The sequence below is a fragment of the Carex rostrata genome, chromosome 25, assembly GCF_964058835.1.
Source record: "Carex rostrata chromosome 25, lpCarRost1.2, whole genome shotgun sequence".
NCBI lineage: Eukaryota > Viridiplantae > Streptophyta > Magnoliopsida > Poales > Cyperaceae > Carex > Carex rostrata.
This window is the reverse complement of record NC_135942.1, coordinates 272,785-298,144: the sequence shown is the minus strand read 5'-3', so window position 1 is coordinate 298,144 and position 25,360 is coordinate 272,785. Positions and strand designations below refer to the sequence as shown.

The 25,360-nt window shown below is 32.5% G+C and overlaps 2 protein-coding genes and 2 long non-coding RNA genes across 7 annotated transcripts; all 4 read left to right on the top strand.

The window, feature by feature from the left end:
* Positions 1-10,006: 10,006 nt before the first annotated feature.
* LOC144576045 (uncharacterized) lies at positions 10,007-12,577 on the top strand. Its single transcript, XR_013518590.1, has 4 exons — positions 10,007-10,216; positions 10,421-10,693; positions 11,171-11,267; positions 12,449-12,577. It is a non-coding gene; the product is annotated as an uncharacterized LOC144576045 (long non-coding RNA).
* An 805-nt stretch (positions 12,578-13,382) lies between these two features.
* LOC144543861 (uncharacterized) lies at positions 13,383-14,970 on the top strand. Its single transcript, XR_013508101.1, has 3 exons — positions 13,383-13,427; positions 14,027-14,122; positions 14,845-14,970. It is a non-coding gene; the product is annotated as an uncharacterized LOC144543861 (long non-coding RNA).
* Positions 14,971-16,173: 1,203 nt separating this feature from the next.
* LOC144543890 (uncharacterized) lies at positions 16,174-18,702 on the top strand. The gene is made up of 8 exons (XM_078292341.1): positions 16,174-16,405; positions 16,484-16,611; positions 16,954-17,205; positions 17,509-17,608; positions 17,692-17,766; positions 17,908-18,006; positions 18,282-18,422; positions 18,676-18,702. The coding sequence occupies exons 1-8, from the start codon at positions 16,274-16,276 to the stop codon at positions 18,700-18,702; spliced, it is 954 nt and encodes a 317-aa protein (XP_078148467.1). The 5' UTR covers positions 16,174-16,273.
* Positions 18,703-21,718: 3,016 nt separating this feature from the next.
* Positions 21,719-24,946, top strand: LOC144543645 (cationic amino acid transporter 4, vacuolar-like). 4 transcript variants are annotated; one of them, XM_078291983.1, is made up of 8 exons: positions 21,727-21,778; positions 21,902-22,394; positions 22,546-22,654; positions 22,749-22,864; positions 23,191-23,301; positions 23,883-24,017; positions 24,383-24,465; positions 24,639-24,946. In XM_078291983.1, the coding sequence occupies exons 3-6, from the start codon at positions 22,584-22,586 to the stop codon at positions 23,909-23,911; spliced, it is 327 nt and encodes a 108-aa protein (XP_078148109.1). In that variant the 5' UTR covers positions 21,727-21,778; positions 21,902-22,394; positions 22,546-22,583; the 3' UTR covers positions 23,912-24,017; positions 24,383-24,465; positions 24,639-24,946. The 4 variants fall into 4 exon arrangements, with proteins under 4 accessions (XP_078148107.1, XP_078148108.1, XP_078148109.1 ...); XM_078291984.1 differs by having other exon boundaries at positions 21,728-21,778; positions 22,752-22,864; positions 24,639-24,945; XM_078291981.1 differs by having other exon boundaries at positions 21,719-21,778; positions 21,902-22,654.
* Positions 24,947-25,360: the final 414 nt, after the last annotated feature.

The following is a 25,360-nucleotide window of genomic DNA, read 5'->3' as shown; positions in this document are numbered from 1 at the left end:
TTTTTGAAAATTTTTTACTATTTTTTTAGATTTATTGAAAATTGCTGTTTTTCAGACAAATCTAAACCATAAAAAACAGTGATATTCAATAAATCTAAAAAAATAGTAAAAAATTTTCAAAAAATGTAAAATTTGGTCTTCAAACACATATTAATTTGGAGAACAAGATGAACGGTTCGGATCGACCGTTAGGATTTTGAAAACTCGAATATTGAGCCGTATCACGGGAGGCCTCTATGCAACCCATAGCACCATAGCCAAGTCCTTTGTGTAAACAATTTTTTTTTTAATAAAAGACCTAAAGTAAAGCATCTTATTAATAGAATTTTTATTGTTTGCTAGTAAAACTTATTATTGATATAAATAAGACAATAAAATCTAATAGACATAACTTTAATTTCACATCTATTATTAAAAGAACTATAAGGAAATCAAATATATGACCGAACTCCATTTCATCAAAGAATACCATAAATTTACATTAAATAAAATAGTTTAAATAAAGATTGAATATAAAATCTATGTTCTATTAATTAAATTTATGACGGTCGAAACACATAATTACATATATATTAACTCGATTTAGGGTGGCCACCGCAATCTTTATATATATATTAACTCGATCTTTTGGATTCTTTATTTATAAGCAGAAATCTTACTTGATGCATCTGGCTGTGTAATTGGTCTAAGTTCAATTCAAGAAATTATGGAAGTTGATAGAAATCAAGGAATGATTTGTGTCATGACTTTATTCTCCATTAATAATGAAAATCTTAATATTTTAGAAAGATCCTTTGTATATCTAGTACATATATCAAATGAGCATTATATATATAGATGAAATTTTTTTTTTTGTATATTAATTTATAATACAAATAATATATGCTGGTATATATACACACATATATATAAAATAAAATTTATTATGCGACAACAATATATATTAGAAATTATGTCTGTTGTATGAATCAACAATTCAATTACAACTAGGCATTGCACATATAATTTCTGAAAATATGAAATCAAGTTATAATTTATTAATACGTTCAATATTATTAATTTGTATTTTATGATTATTTATATATAAAATGTTTATCGAAATAAAATCAACGTGACGGAATGTTACATCCCTCCCCTCTTAAAATCCTTGTCCAGTCTCCTGAACAAGATTCTCTTCATATCTCTCGTACAACTCAATATGCTTTTCTTACCTTGAGCCCTTCAACGTCCCAGTAGCATCATGGATTGAACATCGATCATTCCCTTCAAATTTGTATAAGAACATGTCGAATTGTCCATGTCGGATTGTCGTAATCGTGAACATGTTTTACTTTTATGTTTAGAATTGGTAACAGGGAAACTGGGAAAATATGAAAGTTCTGAGAACGAGGGGGCAACATTAATTCATGAGGCCACTGTGGTTTATTTTTCAAGATTTGAAATGGAAATATATAAAATTCATAATTTAGAAAAAGAGCAAAAATAGAGGTTTAGAAAAAAAAATAATAACTCGCTGCATGCATGTAGTCAATCAATATTAAAAGGAATTTTCATGCTTACTTGGAAAAATACATATGCTTTCCTTTTTGGTATTAAGGGGAGTATCCAAATAAATGAATAATGATAATTAATCAATTCCAACGCGTGAATAGTTCTTACTTTAAATGCAGTGTAATATTCAAATGCAAACCAATTAATTCTGTTAATTGAGTTCCACAATTCTCTCTTCAAATATATCAATTCTACTATTTTATTATTCTTATTTTTAAATACTAATAACTATATTGGTTTAGAAACTCTTCGTTTTTTTAAAGAGACATACTAGTCTTATCAGTATAAATAAAATACGTTACAAAAAAACACAGTCTTTATTATATTATGAAACATCTTGTAATCATAATTAACATTGACTTGATATTTTTCGAGACATGGCAAAATGTTACATCATTCCACCCTTAAAAAGAATTTTGTCCTCAAAATTCAAATACTAACTTGTAATTACTTTTATACGTTAGAAATATAATTAATCAGTAAGTGTTACAATTGCAATGCACATACACTATACTTAGGGGTGAAAACGGAGCGGATAATGCTGATACCATATCTACATCCTTCGGATAATGAGCGGATACGAATACGGATACGGATAGTAAACGGATATCAAAATTCAAAACCAAATCCACCTTATAGGAATAAAGTGTACCGGAAGAAAGCTGCATGAAATATTAGTAAAAAAAAATTAAAATTGGGATGAGGATTGACCGATTGAGTCGATTGACTCAATAGCTGTTATATTACGCAAAAAAAGAAAAAAAAAACAAATTGAAATTTGAGATGGGGAGCTGATCAGGCCCATCAATTTGGTCCGGCCCAACTATATTCAAATATTAGAAGAAGAAAATGTCTGTCCGGATAGGATGTGTTCAATAGTCCCACAACAGACGAAGATAAACAATGAGGTTAGTATATAAGTCCTTAGGTCGGGTCATAGCAAATTTGGAGAGAAGCGCTGTAGAGATTAGAGAGGCGTTGATAATACGGGTTCCAACTAAAATCCGTTTAGGCTCTATTAACACCCTTAGAAAACGGGTTCCGGATAGATCCGGATATCCACTCCGTTTAGAAAACGGTTTAGACATCCCTGTACTGGTTATCCTATAAATATCCGGATCGATCCGTATCCGTTTGATTCAGATTCAGAACGGATATCGTTTACACCCCTATTAACTGGTCCATAAATTAAGGATCCTCCATCTAAATATCAAATTTGTGACAATTCATAGAGATAATGTTCTTTGTTAGTAAAAAGAGTAATTATCAATATATATACAATCTAATATAACAAAATATTACTAATAACGAAAATAATAATAATAACTATATATAACGATGATGATAATAACTATATATAACGATGATGATGTATTGCCTATATGATCGTATTCCTTTTTACTATTTTATTTTGGGTTCCAATAATAATACAGGCTGAATCTCATCTATGTAGAATAAAAATATATAACTTCACTTATATAATAAACTATTTTATTTCTTTTAATTTTCAGAAATTTAGAACAACTCAAAATTTCAATTTTAAAATGAACGAGCGAATGTAAATTAATAATTTTGTCAGCATAACGTTATGACAACAATTAAATGGAAAAGAAAATCTTTATATTTATAAAATTACCATACATCTCTAGTATATATAAATGGAAATATATACATTAATTGCAAGTGTACATGTTTGAAGACAAGACAAAATGAGACGAAACACTGTTAAGGGTACCTACCGATCGATCGAATGAAGCACCAAGCTGTCCAAATTAGTTTCTCTTCTCATCACAGAAAAGACAAAATTAAGTACTTAATGCACCAAAACTCTTTACATCCTTCTACATCGCACTCTACCTGACCTGCTATAGTTACCGCTGCGGCGCTATTCTCAAAAACAAAAACAAAGTTACTAACCGACCCTCTCGGCCTCTCATCTCATCAATCATCATTCTAAAAAAAATATCTAAAGCCTTTTTTTTTTAACTTGCTACGTCATTGAGGAATGAGGTATTTCAATATATATTAATTAATTTCATCTAATCAAGCCTTATTACAAGAGGTCCAGTCACCAGTGCCACGGCCAACTGGTTAATTTGCATCTAATCATTTAATTTATTCTTTTCTTCTTTTAACAAATTATTGCTCTCTTAAATTTTTATGCAATATATGTTGCAACATATATATATAATACCGATTGCAAACGAGATAGTAATTAAGAAAATATACAAAATGTAATAAACTCATTAATGCATTTGAGGTACAATAATAATGTAATATTGTTAATCTCCACCGCAACAATTAGATGGTCTGCTTAATTACTAGTTTATATATATGTGCATAATTAGTTTCTAGTTGTGCCGACGAGGTATTCAGCGAATTGCTTGCTATAATAAATCCTTCATCCAGATCAAACAAATCTATGAAGAAATTAAGAAGATGATATATCTTGATCCTCCAAATAATTTTAAGTTGATGGAATGAAATTGTGTGCGCTTTTTGCAGACTTGAGAGAAGATGAACAAATTTGAAAAAAATTAAGTGAAAAAGGTTAATTATTTCCATCAACCAACGGAACGGATGGTTCATTAATTTAATTATGTGTAGAAAATTACTACTACTACTACTAAAGAAGTTTTGGTGTAAGACTTCACATTACGATTGAATTGAATGAATGAGAGATGAATATTATATATTTAAAAGCTGGAAGCATGAATAAAAAATAAAATTGTTAAAAAGGGAAAGCGAAAACAGTTAGCTAGGAAGAAAGCCTCGTTCTTTTAAAGTAGACATATATATAATTGAGATGAACAAGAATAAATTAAATGGGAGGTGGATGTACTCCTCTGGTGTTATTCTTGACTGTGTGTATCGATCGCGATATATATATATTTCTTCTTGAACAGGCACGTGAAATGTTGATTAAATAATTAAAACTAGAATTGCAATGAGAGTTGCTTGCTTAAAAGCTGTTCATATATGATCTTTTTTTGAGAAGCACCGGGCAGAGGCTGCCAGGGTTATATTTGCATAAAAGTAAATTACAAGGTTCACTTCCAGAGGGGTCCAGTGTGACAGCCAGCACAAATATTACAACAACATCTGCATAGCACTGACCCCGGAACCAAAAACAGAGAAAAAAAACAAAAAACAAACATTGCCAGCTGTTCATATATGATCAATCGATATAATTAAAACTAGAGTTGGAGCACATATTAATTAATTAGGATACATCATGTTAAATAACGGGAAAAAGGTAAAGTCTCCAACTCTGTTAATTTATTCCTCGCCGGATTAATCTTTGAACCCACTATTTTTAATTAGGAGGGTTATTATTCCTAATCAATATCTACTTTTCTGTGAGTCTTAAGTTCGGATTGACCAATCATCCCGTCTTCATTTGGAATTGGATCAGTACGACGAATATCGAATCAATATCATTCATTTTCTGTATTCAATGGTCTCTTATTTGTTTTATTCGAATACCGTAGAGAGGATAGAGATTAATCAGATTGTCAAAATCAAGAGAGATCGAGTGCCGCCCAGCTATAAGTTAAAACATAAGGCTGTCCAGTCATAAATTATAATCCTCGCCCTCAGTTTTAAAATTTTAGACGACTTTCATCTCTCGCTTTCGGCGACTACGATTACTCTTCTTTGTCGTAAAAAGATTTGTAAAAGATTCAAAAATTAAGTTCGTAAAAAATTTGATTCAAAATTAATTCAAACTAAACTTAGTTTGAAATTAATTGAAACTAAATTCAAACTAAAATAATTTCGATTCGGTTCGATTCATTTGCAGCTCTATCGGAGAGCAATAAATTGTCACTCTATCAATAAAAAAAAGAATATAAGATTTTGTTTTTTATGCACAGCTCTTTTCTGAACGACTAATGTCAGAGGTATAGTATTCTTCTTTTCTTTTTCTTTTTTTTGCGCTCAAACAACATACACAACAGCTAGGGGAGTAAATGGATAGAATATTATCCGATTTCATTTGAATTCGAATCGAGAAAATTATCTAAATTATCTGATTCGTATCTGTATTCAAAACTATCCGTATCCGTATCTGAAAAATTATAACGAATAAAGATACGATAAGACTTTTAACTATCCGTATCCGACCGTTTACACTTTTAGACCACAACAAATGTGCTATATGTTCTTAAATTGATTTGTTAAATTACATATTGTACCAATAATTTATTAAATTGCATATATGTATATATTTTGATGAACAATATAACACTATGACATAGTTAGTGATTAATATTTTAATAATATAATAGATGTTTTGTAACCAACAAACTAATTATGAAAAATATCCGTATTCGTCCGATATATGATCCGTATCCGTTATATTTAATATCCGATCCGTATCCGTATCAGAAAAATTATAACGGATACGGATACGGTTAGACCACTATCCGATCCGTATCCAACCGTTTACATCCCTAACAACAACACACATGCTAAAAAGTACACTAAAACCGGTCAAATATCTCCAACAAAAAATCAAACAAAAATAACCGGTATCTCACCGATTCCTTTCTTTGAAACTGGGTAGAATCTCACCGGTGAAAAATTAACCGAAAAGTAGCTCTAAAATTGGTGAGAATTTAATCAACTTGGACATTTTTTAAAATTCTCCACAAAAATGGATAGAATTTGATTTTTTTTTTATATTTAATAAAATTTTCGGCTACAAATGGGTATATCTGCATAGGTATAAGATATCTAATATCACTAAAGCCCAGAAGTCAAAGAGTATTGATCAATGCAGATGTGCAGTGCTTGTCTTACAAAAATAACAGATCTTGAAATCATCTCTATGAAAGACGATAACATTAAAAATGAAGCTACAATACATTTTTTTTTCTTTTTTACACTATAAGTATCGGTCACTGTAAGATTCATACAACTCCAGTCTAAAAATTTTCCCTAGAAATTGGTGCATAAAATTCGAGGTTTAAAAAAAAAAAGTTTCAAGAAACGAACTTTTTGGAAAACAACTTGTATTGTATTTATGCAGCACTGCTATTTTTGTTTTTTAAAGTTTTATTGTTGTCAATCGTAGTGGAAATATTTGGCCTAATGTATATAGATATTCTCTTTGTAAGTTTTAATGGAGCCAAATAAAATATATAATATACTTATTAAAAATCTTTTGATGTAGTATTTGTATATAAAAAAAAATTGTTACACAAGTCATTAATATTTTTTTTAATGAACCGGTAACTTCAGTAATGGTTATACTTTTGCATATTTATTTTTTAAATAATCTTCTATGCATGTTATGCCATCATAACTAAATTTTGTTGTAACTAAAGTGAAAATAGGATCTATTTTTTATGTCGTTCATAGCCAAATATTTTTGTGAACAATGAAAAGTCTGTCAATATCATCACTTTTAATACGCATGCTATATACTATACTATATACTTAGGATGTTGGATTTGTTATTTTATTTTATTCTGACAATTGTTAAGATTGTCAAATTAAACAATTTTTAGTGAATACTTAAGTAGTCCATATATACATAATGTCATAACTAGAGGTGGCAACAACAAGAAGACATGTTAGATCATATCATATGATATCAGTTTGACTTTAGATTCTTGTTGGGTTTTTAATCATATGCATCTTGACTGGACTGGATAGAATTTCAAGTCATCATGCTTGGGATTATATTTGGATGTGAGTTATTTACTGTGTTGCATGGATACGGATAAGGGTATTGTATTGGATACGATACGGATACGGTGATACGGTAAATTTAAAAAATCTTGGATACGATACGCTTATCAAATATAATATTTTTTATTATTTTAATTATATTATTAATCTAACACTTAATAAATATCAAAAATATTAGATGGGGATCATATAGTATCTCAAATACCATGACACTTTGTTCTAACAGTAAAATTGACTTGGTGCAGTGGCAAAGTGGTATATTCCTTCACTAGAGGGCGCGAGTTCAATTCTCGCTTATTGCAAAAAAAAAAAAAAAAGATTTTTGACACTAGATCACATCCTAAGTGGAGTATCCGGGCAACATAGGTTATTTATGATATTCTAATTTCGTAAAATTTTATTTATTTTTAAACAAAAAAAGTGTTGCATAATAACATTAATAATAAACTTGAAACTAGTTTAAACAAATAGACTTGCTATATAATTGTTTTATCACTAATTAGTTTAGAGAAAACTCACATCTGATCATTCTCATTTATTTATTGACGGTTTGATTATATATTTTTTAGATTTTAATTTTGTAGAAAATTAATTTGTAATCTCATGATTAATAAAATTTATCCGATTGCTTGTCCGGACTCAAAACCTAAAATCTAAATTCAAAATTTGAGTTACGTCAGATAATCCGGACTCAACTACAAAAACCAAACGACTCATAGCTAGTAAATTGGAACCGATACAAGATTCTTAGAATAATTTGATTGAGCATAATTTCTTTTTTTGAACGGTTTTATTTTTGGAATGTGTCAGTTAATTTATTAAATAAATCCGAAAACCATATCTTTATATATAAATTAAATAATTAATATACAACCAAATATCTACAAATATATATCGATCGCACTCAAATAATTTGAGTTACCTCTTTTACAAACTATTTTTTAGTTAAGCTTTTTTATATTCACAGTTAACGAATATAGATAGGTCTATACTTTTTATATTCTAGGCAACAAATATGGTGGGACCTGACAGCTCTGATGGGATCATTCAAACCATTTATTCATATGTCAACAAAAGAGAAGAACATAGGAGTCTCGAGAATTAATATATGTCTGTTCTTCTCTTTTTGTAGCATACATAATTAATTTATACGTTATTTTGGAATCTCACATATCTATATATGTACATTTATTTTCTTCTACTAGTTCTTGTAATTGTGCACATCTCATTTTGCCTTTGGATTTTCTTCATTAATTTTCTGTATAAATTGCATCACCATTTGATTTTTGAAGGTGGTTTTTTCTAATATTCTTTTGAAACAAAATTTTCGGTCCTCAATTATAATTTTATTAAAAACAGAACGTATTGAGTATTGACTAGCTGCATCTAAAAAAATTAAATATTTAGTTTAATTAGGTACTGCTACTGGTAATTAGCACAATACCATTCTCTAGTGTTTCAGAGAAATAATACAATGCTAGAAACAACTGTAATATAGAAAAGGAATTTAATGTGGACAAGACCCATATTTTTCCTCAAAAAAAAAAATGTAATATAGAAAAGTGCTTCGTTAAAAATTACAAATACTGACAATGAGCCAATTAGCTTTCAAATTAATATGGTAAAAAATTGTGCATCTATGATAAATATTTTCAGGAATAATGGTTGAAATAAAATAATTTGGCTCTTATGATTTTTCTCTCCATCACAGACTAAATTTTTTATCTAAGCTTGTTGGTTGATTGTACGGCCACAAGCATATGTATTTTCTATTACCTAGCTTGCAAGCCCAATTTTTATTTTTCAAGGGTAAAACTTTTAAATCCCCACCCTTAAAAACATTATCAAATATATATTCTCGAAGAGTCTAACTTGTCAAATTTTGTTCAAATAATCAAATTCCTTATATAGTATTCTTGTTTTTTTTTTCTCGACATCAATTGATCGCTGGTTCGATGTTCTTATCAGACCTTTTCAAACCTTTTCTATTTAAGAATGTAAAACACGAATAAGACATGAAATATTTTAATCCCATCAATTATGAGAAGATTTTTCAAACCTGTGATGAAAATCAGATCAATAGGAGAGATTTTCCATCACAGGTTTGGAAATATATTTTCCATCACAAGTTTGAAAATCTTTTCATAATTGATGAAAAATCTTCTCATAATTGTTCAATGACTCCGAACAGTTCGAATCAACTATTTGAATTTTGAAAAAAAATATAAAATACAAATAAAGGATGAAAGACATGAGATTTAAAACTTACATAATTATATATATATGATGCTTTAGTTTCGCTACTTGTTTATTTATTATTTTTGAAAAAAAATCACTCAAATAAGATGTAAAAAATAAAATTGAACACAGGAGAGGAGAAGAGGAATATCATTTTCATGACAAAAATTACAAACCCATTATTTATTAAATATATTTACAAGTATATTTGATGACAATCATTAATACTAAAAATGCATACAACTTTGTTATTTGCGTAAAATGAATAATTTAGTAGATCATTCGATCTACAAGTATTTTAAGTACTTGTCATTGATAGTAAAATTTTATCCGATTTAATACATTATTTGTGAAAATTCTTACTGAAATTAAAAAAAAAGCCGAAAAAACGGACACATAGTAGTAGTCGGTTCTTTTCCCAGTTCATTTCATTTTTAAGTAACTGAGACTCGGAGAGGGAGAGAGAGAGGACAGAGAAAAAAGGGTGCGAGAGAGAAACTTGGTAACCTATACAAAGTCATTTTCTAAAAAAAAAAAGGGTGCGAGAGAGAAGAGAGGAGAGAGAGGAGAGAGAGGAGAGAGGAGTCGGGGCAAATTCTCTTCCTCGCAACATAACCACTGATCAGTTCGTCGATCGTTATCTCCTTTCAATGCACTTCCATACACTAACCCTTGGCGTCAAATCTGACTCGGATCGGCTTCTCTCACACGATCGATAGCTTCTCTACCGGTGAGTGTGCAGATCTTTAATCTCTTTAGCTAAAACCCTAAGCTACTGTGCCTCTTAAGTATATGATTTCCTCTAATTTTTCTGCTGCCGCAAAAGCAACCGTTGATTTCGATCAAATCAAACAAGTTCCTATTTTTTACACAAATAGCTATCATTTCTTCCTCAGCTGATGAGTGAATGAATCTCTTTTGATTGATTATACAGATGACACATTAAAGAGGAAGGGTCACGATTTCACTGCTCAACTCTATTATATGCAATTTGAGCAGCATGCTAAGCTAAAAAGGGCAACAGAGCATATGCAAACTGTAGAAACCAAGTTTCGACATGCTATAAATGCAAATGCAAAGCTCAAAGCAAAACAGACTGAGAATGCCAAGCTCTGGCTTGGGTTAGATTCAAAGCTCTCCTCGACTAACACAATGTGCGATCAACTGATGGAGACACTGAAGCAACTGGCGAGTCAAACTCAACAAGGTACTACTTAATTAGTAAAGAGTAATTATGACACCAGACTACCTGTCAGTTATTTCCTTTTCTGTATTTAGAAGAGAGTGTGAGGCTATGGTACTATGCATAGCGCACTTTGGTCTGTTCTATGGATGCTTAGCTCCATTTTAAAAGTTCAAATAATCGATCTGTTCAGCTTAACATGATCTCCATATGAAAATGTGCTTTGGTCTGTGACACTAGTGACTCCTTTTTAGTTATCGGCCACGCTAATTTTTTCAGATTTGCCTGAATTTGCAACTGAGGCTTTACAACCATTAAAGCTTCTCAATTTTTCCCTCCTTCAAGAAATTCGCCTGTCAATAAATTATTTAATCATACGAAGAAAAAATCAACATATACATCTTCCATCGAAGAAGGGCGTGTTCACTCTATTTTCGAAATTTGTCGTGTAAAATTATTTTGTGCAATTTTATACTAATTTTTCCCTTTCCCTTCTCATAGGATCCGATCTTAAAAAAGACGGCGTCAATACTTCCATTAAGAGCTAATTCAAAGAAGTTTTGAACTGCAACCGTGCCTCTATTTTCCATTTCTCAAGGTCAGTACTTTAGAAGATCAGAGAAAGTTGCAGTTTGCTTTTACCATAAAATTTAGCCAACTTGCTGTTTTCAAACATTGATGAAATCTTATAGGCTATGCCTTAAATCCTCAAAATATTATAGCCTAAAGAAAAAATAGCAAAGAATAACCTCGACAAATTTCAAAATCAAATGACAACCAAAGAAAGAGAAATTCAAATCACCGAGTGGTATCCAACACTGATCCTGAACTGCTGTGTTGACGATACAAAGTTGGATGGAAATAAGTGAAATAAAATTCCTAAAAATATGAGATAGATCTGATGTGTATCTGATAGCATTTAGAAGACATCTACGAATTTAGATCACCCCTTGACATTCAAGAAATCAAGGAATACAAAATGCCAAATCAGACTGCCAAAATCCATAGTATAGAGAACCAACTGTGCTATGGATTGAAACAAGGCTTTCCCTTTTGATCCAGAATCTGAAATTTTACACAAACACTTAATAACCAATTTACTACATGCCTATGAACTTAAAATGATGGGTAGTGTTAAAGAAATTTGAAGAAATTGTTAAAAAAAGAGTATCAACCTGATGATTGCATAAAAGTCAAAACATATTGACATGCCCTTCTGCAAATTGAATAGAAATCAAACCATAAATTCAAATGACATGCTTTCAACTCTCAAAGACTATTTGTTCACTCCTCTATCAGGTTGTGAACTTGAATTAACCAAATTCAATTCCTAAAGCTCCCAAAATGGAGCCTCAAAATCCAAGTTTCATCAGTTTGCTGAACTGCCAAACTTGCATATAAAACATCAAAGAATCCTTATCGATATGATGCGCCAACCATAACACTAATGTATTTATTCTACTGTTACATCGGATTTGCTGCTAACTGGAACTCTCCTATTGTAGTTTGATACTTTTGTTGGCTAATATTGTTGGTTTTTCTTTCTTTTCACATGTAAGCAAATCTCTCTTGTCAATTTCCCTTGATGACAGTAAACAAGTCTCACTTTTCCTTAATGATAGCGATCAAGCACTATAGTTGTATTGCATCATCTATTACTTGCTCATGCATGAACAAATATTTCAATATTATGTAATTATAGTTGCTTCCATGTTTAAATTAGTTTGCACAAATTTGGTACTTTTAGCTAACACTTTCAACATTACCATATATATTCAGATGGCTGCTCGGAACAATATAACGCCCGTTGCAATGCTTAAACCTGGAGTGTATCGACAAAGAATTAGAGGAAGAATCACAAAATTCTGGACAGCTCTCAACGCAAAAGATTGAACAAAAATTTCTCACGACTATATATTTATTGACAAAGAGGTACGTTACTGTTATGTAAAACTTTTCATATCTTCAAACGTATTTACAACAATTATTTTCATTGCCATGCATAATTTCCTACCAATTTTTTTTTTTACCTTCGTTAATTTATCATAAGTTTAATATTAGAGACTTTGTTAAATTTGAAGGACCACCATAAGCAATTTATAACTTCCTGTCTATTATTCGCCAATTAAAAATGTTTCATTTCTCCCAACATTTAAACTAATTGTAGACTATTGTATTGGTTTTAATATGTGCACGAAAAACCTTACTTTTATTTAACGAAAAAACAATTAATTATGTCAGAAAGATGCAATATTTCCAAATATGTCCTTATCAACACAAACCAAAGAAAAACCATCTTACTGCTGTTACAAATGCAAAGCCAACGTACGAAAACCTATGCCATGGTGAGTTTATTACATTAAGAAACCAATAATAAAGTTCTTCAAAACTCATCAATCTCTCCTACAATTATTATTAATATATTTTTGTTAAATTCGTTCTACAGGCTCAATTTCAGCTTGATAGTTACTGACGATACGAGTGAGGCTCAATTCAGTTTTATTGGAAAACTAGCCGAGGACTTGGTTGGCTCTTCAGCACAAGACCTTTTAAACTGGTCCAAAACCGAAGGAAAGGAATACTTACCGCCAAAATTTAGCGAGCTGACGAACAAAGAATTGTTGTTTACAATAAAATGGGAAAGGAACAGGTTCACACAAGATAGCATCTACTATCATGTGACTAACATATGAGATGTACCACCAACAACAACACAGCAACTACCGACAACACCAGCAACGCCATATCAAAAAAGCAGGTACTAAAAATAAAACACAATATTTTTCTCAGTTTTTCAAGTAATTCTGCACAAATGCTACAAAGTCATTGCCACCTGTGACTTCTCATTTTTCTTTATTCAAGTATTGTTGCCAATGAGGCATAGTGCTTAATAGATACATTATGCACATAGAGTATTAGATTATAATTAGCTTACACATTTTGAATGCAATCTATGTCAATATCTTCAGTTATTTGTCTTTTTAGCTTCACATAAGTTAAACATCCCAAGAATAAAAATGCTATAGGTGATAGTTCTCTTATTACTTACCTGCATTTCAATATTAGGTTTGCACTTTTTTAGGATTTGTCTTAAATAGAAAGTCTGATATCTTCTCAGTTTCACTTTTGATATACAACAATAAAGAGGTTACAGCTACTTTAGTTGGTACAAGGTAGATGAAATTCAAAACTGAAAACAAGTTTCCCTGATGAATTATCTCATGTATATACAACTAAAAAAAAAATGCCTGCTACTTTATTCCGACCAGCTTGAGTGCTACTTAATCTGTTTCTACTTAATGCCTTTTCTTTGAAATCACTATTTAATCTATTTCTACAACTAATTTTCTCATGCAGCTTTGAATCACAACCAAAACTTCCAGCAACTTCTGAGACAAATAAAACAAGTAGACCACTGTTTATACAAGAATTGTCGAAAAAGCCACGAACCAGGTAATGAAATCTTATTTTCATATAATATTCAACAATACACAAAACTTTATAGAGAACAACCAAAAAGACTGTTACGTAATGTTAACCTCTCTTCTACATAATGTACTCCATAACATCACTTTCACCATTCTGTCATAGGCCATCGATAAAAATATGTAGCCCATAACATTAGGCTTATGCCTTCTAGCAATCATGCTATTTAAATTATCATCGGCCTCATCAATTTTACCTTCAATGCACATCCCATTAATCAGATTGTTATAGGTCACAATATCAGATTGATGACCTTTATGGCCTTCTAAATTCCACCTGTATGGCACATACCCTTCATAAATCTGTCATCTACAACATCCATTACCTTCACAATTTCACTTTTTTTTTATGCAACTCATAAAACCTAAACCCTCAACCACAAATCAGAAACCAACAATTATAAACTTAAGCAACCTACCTAAAAACCCCATGAACTCCAAACCGCCCTAAACAATTCCTCATATAGAAACATTGCAAAACACATTATTAACATCTTCACAATCTATTCGTTAAACCAAATTATATTCACTATGCCTTACAATAAGAAATCCCCTATTAAGAGTTTGGATGAAAAATATATAAAAAAAAATGCACTTCATTTTTGACTAAAACAATTGAATAAATTAAAGTAGTTCAATCATTTCCGAATTACAAGACAAATTAACACATATCCTTATTTTAAACAACAGTGAAAGCAGCAGGAAAGCAAAAGAGAAGAAGGCATAACTGAGCTATGGTTTTTAAAAAACGTTGACATATTTTGTTAGTTGTAAATACTATTTTGTGTTGATAGAGATATCAACAAAACAGTTATCTTGTCATGACAAAAGGTATGTTTGGAAGATTTGCCATAAACAGATAGCACGCATACACAGAGCATGTTATCTCTCTTCCAAACATGATCTGCAGTCTAGACTTACCTACTGTGAAGTGTTAGTTTTTGTTGTTTAAAGATGAAAACATGATCTATTACTTGCGCAATTTCTATAATGTGTCTATGAAGCTCACCACCTTATATATATAACATCTCTATATATGTTCTTCCATGTCTTAAAAACAATTGCATAATAGTTGCCGAAGCAACCTTTCAAATTTAACAGAGGTAAGAAGGGCTTTGAGATTCGTGCAAGTTGTAATTGATCGATTGAGATTTCTCTGGCAATTAAAATAACAATACCGTCCATTACATTTAATCAAACGAAAGTTTCTAAACTCAATTTATAATTTGTTTGTATCTTCGTTACCCTTTTTTTTATTAGCAAACTTTTTATTAACATTTTTATTCTTATCAAACTACTTATTTTTAATATGTCACAAAAAAAATTGTATGTTATTTTTATGAAAATTCTTATTTACAGAATTTTAATTTAATAATTTGTACATTTATGTAATTTAATAACATCTTTTTATAACCTAATTCATTTATGTAATTTAAATGCACATATATAGATATAGATAAATGAATTAGGTTATGTAATTTAATAATTGAAGTAGGTGGCTAGGTGGCTTGCTCTACACGCAAAGCAAAGGACTGTGGCTGTCTCTGTTGAATCACCATCAAATAAAAAACGATCCATGTGGAATGCACTGGGTACCTTTAATATTCGTGCAAAAGCAGATGGAGCGGTCAAGATCTAAACTCACAATTTATGTTACCTCAGGTGCTATCATCGTCTTTCTCCTAAAACTAAAAACTCAGGTGGAATTTATGTTATCTCCGCTCTCTCAGCTCCTCCATTCCATTCCAAATCTGTTTGATATCTTAGAAAATCCAGATCGAAGATTCTTTCCATTTTATCACAACGGCTAGCTCCTCCCATACTTCTATCTATTTAGTGGCATTTAGTTCAGTTCTTCGGAGAAAGAGCGAGGTAGAGAGAGAGATCGGGAGAGCCCTCTCCTCTCGCGCCAAGCCTCCGCCTCTCATACACCGATCGAACTCTCTTGCGCTAGCCAACCGACTTTCTCGTAATTACATAGCGCTCCAGATCTCTAATTCATTCCTTTTCCTGTTACAACTCGGGAAACTCTTCCTTCTTCTTCTTCCTCAGATCTATCAAACCTCTCTCTCTCTCTAGAGAAGTAGAGAAGTGAAGAAAGTCATTGTGAGAGAGTAAGATGCTTCGCTTAAGGGCATTTCGCCCGACGAGCGACAAGATCGTGAAGATCCAGCTTCATCCCACGCATCCATGGATGGTCACTGCTGATGCCTCCTATCGCGTCTTCGTTTGGGACTGGGAGCACCGCCAGGTTTCCATTCAACTTCATTTTTTCTCTGTAGGAATTACGATCAATGCATTGTAAATCTTCACTGATCTGATATTTCAGATAATATACGAGCTTAAAGCGGGAGGAGTAGATGAGAGGCGGTTAGTTGGAGCAAAGCTCGAGAAATTAGCAGAGGGTGACACAGATTCCCACAGAGGGAGGCCCACAGAGGCCATTGGAGGAGGCAGGTAACTCAATTTTACCCTTCTTTAGACCATCATTTTTCTAGAATCTTGGTACTGATATACAACATTCAGTGCTGAATTGCATAATACCATCTTGTAAGTTAACTGTACATACTGTTTCAGTTCATACCATAATTAGGTATACAGTTCTGTATCATACTGGTATCAATTATGGAGGTACCTTACTAAAGCAAGCTTGTATTGACATGCCAGTTCAAGTCCATCTGGGATGACCCCTTTCACTTTGATTTGTGTATAATGGTTGGTCTATTACAGTCAGTGCTTCTGGTTGACATGGAAAATTACAATGATGCCTTTACACTGACGAACCATCTTTCTGTAAAGTGTGAAGCAGGTTGGTTTCTTTGACGATGACGTGCATTACTGGCAGCACTGGCGTAGCTGGGCTGTGGCTTCTGAGGCCCCAACTGCAGTGAACCAAAACTCCTCTGCTTTTGGTGGTAGCCCAGTGACATCCACTAGAGGGAGACATTTTGTCGTGATTTGTTGTGAGAATAAGGCCATCTTTTTGGATCTTGTTACCATGCGGGGACGGGATGTACCCAAACAGGAGCTTGATAATCGATCTCTACTTTGGTATGTGAAAAAAGCTTCTTCTTGTGAATCACTAAGCATAATAGGATTAAATGTTATGCTTTTCTTTTGTTATTTCTTCAAAAAATATGACCAAATTGTCCTCGTGATCTATCTCGAGAGTGAGGTAGTGGACATATTTTGGTGTTCTTATAAAATGTTTGTTAATATTCAGTAGTACATGACCCATTTGGTTAATTAAGCGTGCGCAAGACCTTTTTCTTTTATCCTTTCCATTTTTTCGATTTTTAATGTTTGAATATCACTTGAGCCACCAGTAAATGTTCAACTTTTCTCTTATTATAGTATGGAGTTCTTATCTCGGTCTGCTTCCAACGATGGCCCACTTGTTGCTTTCGGTGGTTCTGATGGTGTTATAAGAGTATTATCAATGATTACATGGAAGGTTATATGAAGCTTCCTAAATTGATTTTTTTAACTTTTTGGTATATTTTAATGAATCATGACTGAAGATGGTATACTGTGTAGATGGTCAGAAGGTACACGGGAGGTCATAAAGGCTCCATAGCTTGCTTGATGACATTTGTTGCAGCTAGTGGTGAGGTAGCACACAACACTAACTTTTCTTTTAAGACATGGTTAATTTACTGGTACTTGTTACTACATGATATGAATTTTGATAAATTAGACTTTGTTATAGTTGATGCAGAAATTTTTTTTTGTTGTCTATTTTGACCTTATCAGCAATTTTTGGTATCGGGCGCTAGTGATGGCCTTCTTATACTATGGAGTGCTGATCATATCAATGATTCACGTGAACTCGTTCCAAAACTTAGTCTCAAGGTAATTTTTCCTCCTCATTTGTTTAGCATGGAACTTCGAAATTTTGAGGAACGAATGAGAAAAACCAAAATTCAAATTCATGCTTTTGATGAATAGAATGGGACTCCCTTTCTTATTTCAGGACAGCACTTAATTGTATTTGTAGATACTATGTATCGCACTTCAGTCTGAAGTTCTCAAAATGCACAAATTTAGTATGTCTAATAAAGTGCCTGTTCTTAAACTGCTATCATATAATAATCTGATTTTCTCATTATTTTATTGGGTGTGAACAGGCACATGACGGGGGTGTTGTTGCAGTTGAGCTCTCAAGAGTAATGGGAAGTGCACCACAACTCATCACCATTGGTGCTCCACAACTCATCACCATTGGTGCTGATAAAACTCTTGCAATCTGGGACACAATGACATTTAAGGTATATTTACTAGAAGTTAAGCAACATTTTCAGAGCATCACTTACGATTTCGAATTGTGTCTGTGATGTTTGCTTGATAACTAATAATGTAAAAGTTGGGAATATGTTGTGAGGCACTGCTATAGTATGTTCCTACTGCCATTTTGGGTAACGTGGCCCATAAATCCCATATATACTTGCTTTTCACATCTATTACTACAATTGTGCCCAGTGATGACCTCAATTTCCCGTCCTTTTTTTGTTTTTGATTTAGGTATGCTTATTTGTTCATGCTGGTTAAGCACTTGCATTGACTTTCTCTTCTTTGTTTATATTTTGTCCGCCAATTTACTGAATGGCTGTTCAAGTGCCAGTCCTGTCTGTTATTATATAAATAAGGATAAATAGTCAGTATAGTCCTGTTCAAATGCCAGTCCTGGTGTTAGGCTCATGCCCTTTGAAAATCATGACATTTGGAAAATCAGGTTTCTCCTCAGTTTGACATTTGTTTAAATTTTTAGTTTGATCTGTTTACAAAAAAAAAAAATGCCTTGTCAATTTCATTTTTTTGGTATAGCCCACTAAAAAGAGTGCTATAGGTCATGACATTAGACTCATGAGCATTGTCAATTTCATTTTCAGTTTGGAAATCATTGCATTCAGCAAATGTGATACTTTGTCGTTCCCTCCTTTCTTGCGTAGCTCTTCTAAAAGAGTGTTGAACGTGGCACACGTCCTTTTGGAAATCATCACATTGAGAAAATTTGATGCCTTCTCACTTTCACCTTAGTTTCACAACTTGTATAGGCCACGGCATTAGGATCATGTCCTTTGCAAATCATGACATTTAGGAAATCTAATGTATGCACAGATCAAACTCACAGCAGGTAGATTTCTTCCCTTAAATTGAGAAAAAACGTATGGATTAAAATCACAGCAGGTAGATCATGTCTAGGTCTCCTTGATCCAAGATTTAAATTGTCAAAATGGGTGTTTCAGTCTGGTTTAAGCATGGTTATGGTTTGCATGCTGTACTAGAACCTCAGGGAGTTTCCAAGAATTTTAAGAACCTTTAACTGTGTTTAATCTTTATAACAATAACAATGGTGCTAATTGGCACTGTTTAGAATAGTGAATTTCTGTCACTTTTCAAATTGAGTTGAGGTACTTCTTTGTGGCTGGTTTTTGGCTCCTATGTTGAGTGAATTGAGTTCATTGAAGTTTGGTCCTGGGTAGTAGGCAAGTTTGTCTATAGTTTAGAAGTGCTGCTGGGAATTTTTCGGTTTGACCCCTATGTTTTATTAGATAAGGTATTCCAAACTATACTGGCTCAGAACCCTCTTAAAGTATAAACACTGAAAATAATTGGTTGAAACATGAAGAGCTTTTTCACTAATTTGTCCTTCATAACTACATAGTTTCTAAATTCTTCACTTTAGAGGTAAATAAACTTGAATTATTGCAGATGTGAATCAAGCCAGACATATAAAGGCAAACACTGGAACAGTCGGTGTAAGAGACATCGAGATAGAAGATGATAGATATAACTACAAATTTTCATCAAAATTGTCTCATTAAACCTGTTAGGTATTGTATTCTCATTCTATTTCTCAATTGATCATTATTGTCAATTGTTTTCATGATACGTTGAGCTGGTAAGCAATATATTTCATTTCTTTTTGAATTTTTATTGTTTATGGTAATTCAAACTTGATATTCCCCCATCTCTCTTCTCTAGTTACGCATTTAATTATAGCTACTGTTGAATCCGGTATATGGTTGATTTTTCTTAGAATTCACTGTTATATTCTATCTATAGCTCGGGCTAATTTCTTAGAATTCACTGTTATGTGCTGGAAATTTTGCTCAATTTCCCTTCTAACAACATTTTTTGCATTTAATTATCCAATTTGCTTGGAGTGATGTGCTGAACCTTGTGGTTACTACTTTACTATACTGGAGCACATCACTGATCAAGTTTACTTCAATAGTTTTCTTTAATTAGGTTGTAACCTGATTCTTTTGTTGGTCGCTAATTAATAAGGGTTTTGAGATTTGGCTATTCTAATAAGACAAACAATAGCTATTCTTGATTTGGCTATTCTAGCTTTACTTGTTTTGCAACCAAACATAGTAAACCAATTTAGACAAAAAATGCTAGTAAACTAATTATTTCTGTTGCAGGTTATGCCGTACAGTACTGGTTGCGAGACACCTCTTTCAAATTTTGAGGCAGGACTAAATTATAAGGATGTTCCTGATCCGGCAGTGATGGTGTCGTTTCCTGTAGTCAATGATTCTGATGCTGCCGCTCTTGTGGCGTGGACCACCACCCCTTGGACTTTGCCTAGCAACCTTGCCCTCTGTGTAAATCACAATCTAACCTATGTCAAGGTTAGCTTTTCTGTACACGACAAGGTTACATATATGAAATTTTGTACCATTCCTATGTGCTTTGAATTGTGATTTGGTCATCAGTTTCTAAAGCAGTTTACATAGTTGCAGAATCCAGGTTATCTCAGTTGCCTGGTAGTAATAAATCTTCCAAAGTGATTGAAAAATTCCCTGGTTCTAAGTTGAAGGGCTTGAGGTGAGTTATTTTTTATTTATTTTTTAAATCTGTTGGTCAATTTGTTTTACAATCTACTTGTGGTTTTTAATTTACTTTTAGATATTGCTTATTGTTCTAGAAAAATGAAAATTTTAGTAGCTTGGTGAAGAATAAGCACAAGTAAATTAAAAACCGCAAGCTAATTTGTATTATTAGCTTGGTCAATTTGTTTTACAATCTACTTGTGGTTTTTTATTAGCGGTTTTTGATTTACACATTAGGCATTATATTAATTGTACATGCCTTTACATATCAAGATTGTACCACTAACTATTTTCATTATGCATCAAAAACTAACTATGTTCATTATGCATCTAATAATGTCCTACATTTTCATATAGAGTCAGAGAAAACAAGATAAAATAACAGAATTAATTTTTCAGGTGAAGAATCCTCAGAGGGATTTACCATGGGGCATCGGTTTGGCACTGTCAACATGTTGCGCGCTTTACATGATGGTTTCTGTGGTGATTGCTGGGCTGGTACCGTATTTTGCTATGGACCCAGATACCCCTATCTCATCTGCCTTTACCAGACATGGCTTACACTGGGCTATGTAAGTCGAATTTTCTATGTTTTATTAAATTGTACTGTACAATTGCTATAGGCTTTAGTACCCCTGGTGTGACTGGTACATAAGTGAGAAATGAAATATGATCCTTAAATCACAAATTTATGTACAGTTCTATAAAATTCAGCGACATTGTTACAAGTGGTGCAGTTTCTTGCCCTTTGCTCGACTCTCATGGGCTCAGTTCTTCCTCAGGTACTTGGACTAGTACCAATAACGATACTAGTGTTTTATTATTTCCTTTATTTCATATAATCAAGCAAGATTCCAATCAGCTCCGAACTGACAAAGGAATTTTTTTTTGTTTCATAAATGCAGTATAGAATACTAATGGCAATGGCCAGAGACAGATTTTGTACCGCCATTCTTCTCTGATGTAAATCAAAGAACCCAGGTACCAGTGAAGAGTACTGTTCTTACCGGCATCTGCGCGGCTGTCCTTTCATTCTTCATGGAGGTCTGTCAGCTAACTGGAATGGTATGGTACCAGTAATCACCTTGTTGTATAGTCTTTGATAGTTTGTAGAATTATATTCGCATGCAATCATTGCAACTCCTTTTTAAATTATACAGGTTAGTGTTGGCACACTTCTCGTATTCACGATAGTTGCAGTTTCAATCCTGATACTCAGATATGTCATTCTTTTCTTCTTTTTTGTTCCTGTTCTATTTTTTTTTTATGTGTGCTTGATTTGGTATTTTGTTATGGATAATAGGTACCATTGCCTTCATCATTGAGAGAATCGATTGACTCAGTCTCGCTTCGTTTTAGCTCACTAGAAGATGCAGCTCAAAGAAAAAATTTAGGGATGTAATTCTTTTTGATATCTTAAATAAACAGAAAAAAGGAAATCTAAAATACCTCAACTTTACTCTAGTTTTGAGATTTGTAGTGTTTAGTGGTCTTCTACTTCAAAAAAAAAATAAAAAATGTATGATAATATTATTTTTTGTGTTTGCAGACGAGATTAATGAGGAGAAAAGGCGAAAACTAGCAGCTATGAACATAGCATTTGTTGTTGTAGGTGTTCTTATCCTTACAGCTTCAGCCTCTGCAACATTTCTGTCTAGGTAATTATCATGCTTTCAAGATGAATAACAAAAAGAAAAGAGAAGGATAGAAACACTTTCAAGGAGATAAACATTTCTAACCTCTTTTATATAGTAGTTTTCCAAAATATTTTGGATGCGTTGCGGGTGGATTACTGCTCCTGACTGGACTTGGTGTACTGTCCTATATAGACCAAGATGATGGCTGCCATAGTTTCGGCCACACTGGAGGTATAATATTTTTTTGTAACTGTCCTAACATTAATGAATAGTATGCAACTATAGTTGTACGGTACCTGAAAACACGATGAGCAGAACCTTTCCACTTAAGTACCCTCTAAAGCAGCTGCCATTAAGGTTGGGACCTTTTAAAAAAAAAAAATGTCCAACACAATTAATTTTTAGATCGAATGGAATTATTCCACTGAATTGCATGCTAGCATGAGAAGTATATTCCCACTGAATGGCTTCTTTTTCGTTTAAAAACCTTGATAATTAATTTTGTTATTTTGAAATAAAACCACACTTCTAACTATTTTTTTTTTCTTCTCTTGAAGCTGAAAGATGGAATGAATTCAACATGGATTGGTTGATGCCAACTGACAAGAGCAACTCTGATGACTTCGCAAGTGGGAGGGGAAGGCATCCTTCTTCTAGGGTTGTATTAAGTTAAGTTTCTTTCTTATCGAATCTGTTGTGGGGTTATTTTATGCTAGATGATTAATAGTTAGTATCATCAAGGCAGATTGTCTATTGCTGAAATGGTTCATATTAGCAACTCTGCTTCCTTTCTATGCATATCAAATTATGGCATGTATTATTTGGAGTTTAATTGTTCTCATGAACTGAATTGAGTTAACATGTCTTTATGATGTTTAATTTGTCCAAATGGCATCATTCTTCCAAATGGCATCATTCTACTGACACGGGGGCGAGGATTTCCTGAGCAGTTTTTTAAGTGTGTTGTTTTTATTAGTAAATACAGTTAGGATATTCCGTATAAATCTTTGCAGTATTTCCACGTTGGATAACTAAAAATACTGAAAGATCAAAAGATAAAGTGCATTGGTAATGCTAAAAGTTGTTCGTTTAGCTACTAGCCATAAAAGACTTGCAAGAATTATAAAATATGACAGAAATTATAGTGCTTTGAACAGCATTAGTATTTTCACCAGTATTATACCATGACATATTACAAACATTGAGATTTGTTATTTTTGTTTACTTTAGCTTTTTGCTTCTTTTACAGTATGCACTGGTCGAAGAAGACAACGTTGACCTTCTTATCATGCCTGAACAGATTCCCTCCCCTTATGGCGTCCCTCAGGTGGTCCCACCCGCTCAAGCTCCCTCCCCATCTCCATCCCCTTTCTTGCTTGATCAGGTTTTGCTTCTTTTAGAATTTATCAATATTTGTCCTTTTATCAGTGGAACAAATATGTGACATTTTATTTTTATGACCTGTGCATATGAATTGAGAACTCAACATTTGATTTTCTTGACTTATTTCTTTAGACTGGGTATCAGTGATACTGATGTAGATTAAATTGTCAATTCTTGACAGAATGGTTCTATTTTTTTGCAAAAATAACCCTAATTATGCTGGTTGTATGTTGCAAACCTGAGAAACGTATGTTTATATCGAGAAATATGGTTCATGCTTGCTACTAGTTCTGATTTTTTACTTTTTAAATCCTATCAACAACAATTTCTCTTTATATATAATTGATGTGCTTTGCTTTTGTGCAGCTCTTGCAAACTATTCGTGACAATTATTTCAGAATCGACCCTATGATTAGTGCTGCGGGCGATCCTCAAATGCCCTATTTCAGGTTCAACTTATTACTTAAATCTTATCTAATAGGCGCTGTTCTTCTTTATTTTGTCCTATAATCTTTATGTACACTGCTTTGCCTCTTCATCCAAATTTCTCACATTTAACACTTATTTTCCCTGTTTTGTCTACTATTCATTGCATTGTTCTCCGTTCTGCGGATGATGAAAGCTCTACACCACTACACGGTGAATGACGGTGTATGACATAAGCACTGTGTTATATCATATCACCCAAGTGTTATTGCCATTTAATTTGCTAATCATTTTGTAATAAACTAATGTTTACATAACTAATGTAGTTTACCTACTATTGGCAGTACATGTAAAATATATGATATGCTTGTCGCAATTTTTGTTTTGTTTGATAACTCGTACTTATATTCCCATGTAAAATATATGACATGTTTTTTTGCAATTTTTGTTTTGTATGATAACTCTTGCTTACATTTTTCAATATTAATGACTACTATAAAAATTGCTGGCACTTATATTAATTTATTTGTGAAATTAGCTGCTTACCATATAAGTTTGTGGTGTAATAACCTTTTACAAATATTTATTTGCTCTCTAATAAATTTTTACATATACTTCTATACCAGCAAGAGCTCCTTTAACCTTTATATATGCTCCTTTCTTACAAACCATTGGAACTACCTTTGGGTACGGTACCGTCTGGTACATACAAATTCAAGAAATATTTAATGCTTCTGTACAATTTGTAGCATATACACACATTTTCAATATAAAATATGTATGTCAGCATACACAAAGGAAATGGTTGTGGCTATGCCGCAACAAGGCATCTAGTGTATATGTACTTGTAGATCAAATTTTACAATTTCTAGAATTTTTTAAATAATTTTTTAGATAGTTAGAAAATCACTTTATCTA

What these genes read in the sequence shown, in the direction of transcription:
- LOC144543890 (XM_078292341.1), top strand. Translation starts at nt 16,274, where the DNA reads ATGCTTCGCTTAAGGGCATTTCGCCCGACGAGCGACAAGATCGTGAAG. An exon ending in TATCAATGATTACATGGAAG is followed by an intron (nt 17,609 to 17,691) that starts GTTATATGAAGC and finishes TATACTGTGTAG; the next exon opens with ATGGTCAGAAGGTACACGGG. An exon ending in TTGTTGCAGCTAGTGGTGAG is followed by an intron (nt 17,767 to 17,907) that starts GTAGCACACAAC and finishes TGACCTTATCAG; the next exon opens with CAATTTTTGGTATCGGGCGC.
- LOC144543645 (XM_078291981.1), top strand. Translation starts at nt 22,518, where the DNA reads ATGATAATATTATTTTTTGTGTTTGCAGACGAGATTAATGAGGAGAAA. An exon ending in TCTGCAACATTTCTGTCTAG is followed by an intron (nt 22,655 to 22,748) that starts GTAATTATCATG and finishes TCTTTTATATAG; the next exon opens with TAGTTTTCCAAAATATTTTG. An exon ending in TTCTTCTAGGGTTGTATTAA is followed by an intron (nt 23,302 to 23,882) that starts GTTAAGTTTCTT and finishes CTTCTTTTACAG; the next exon opens with TATGCACTGGTCGAAGAAGA.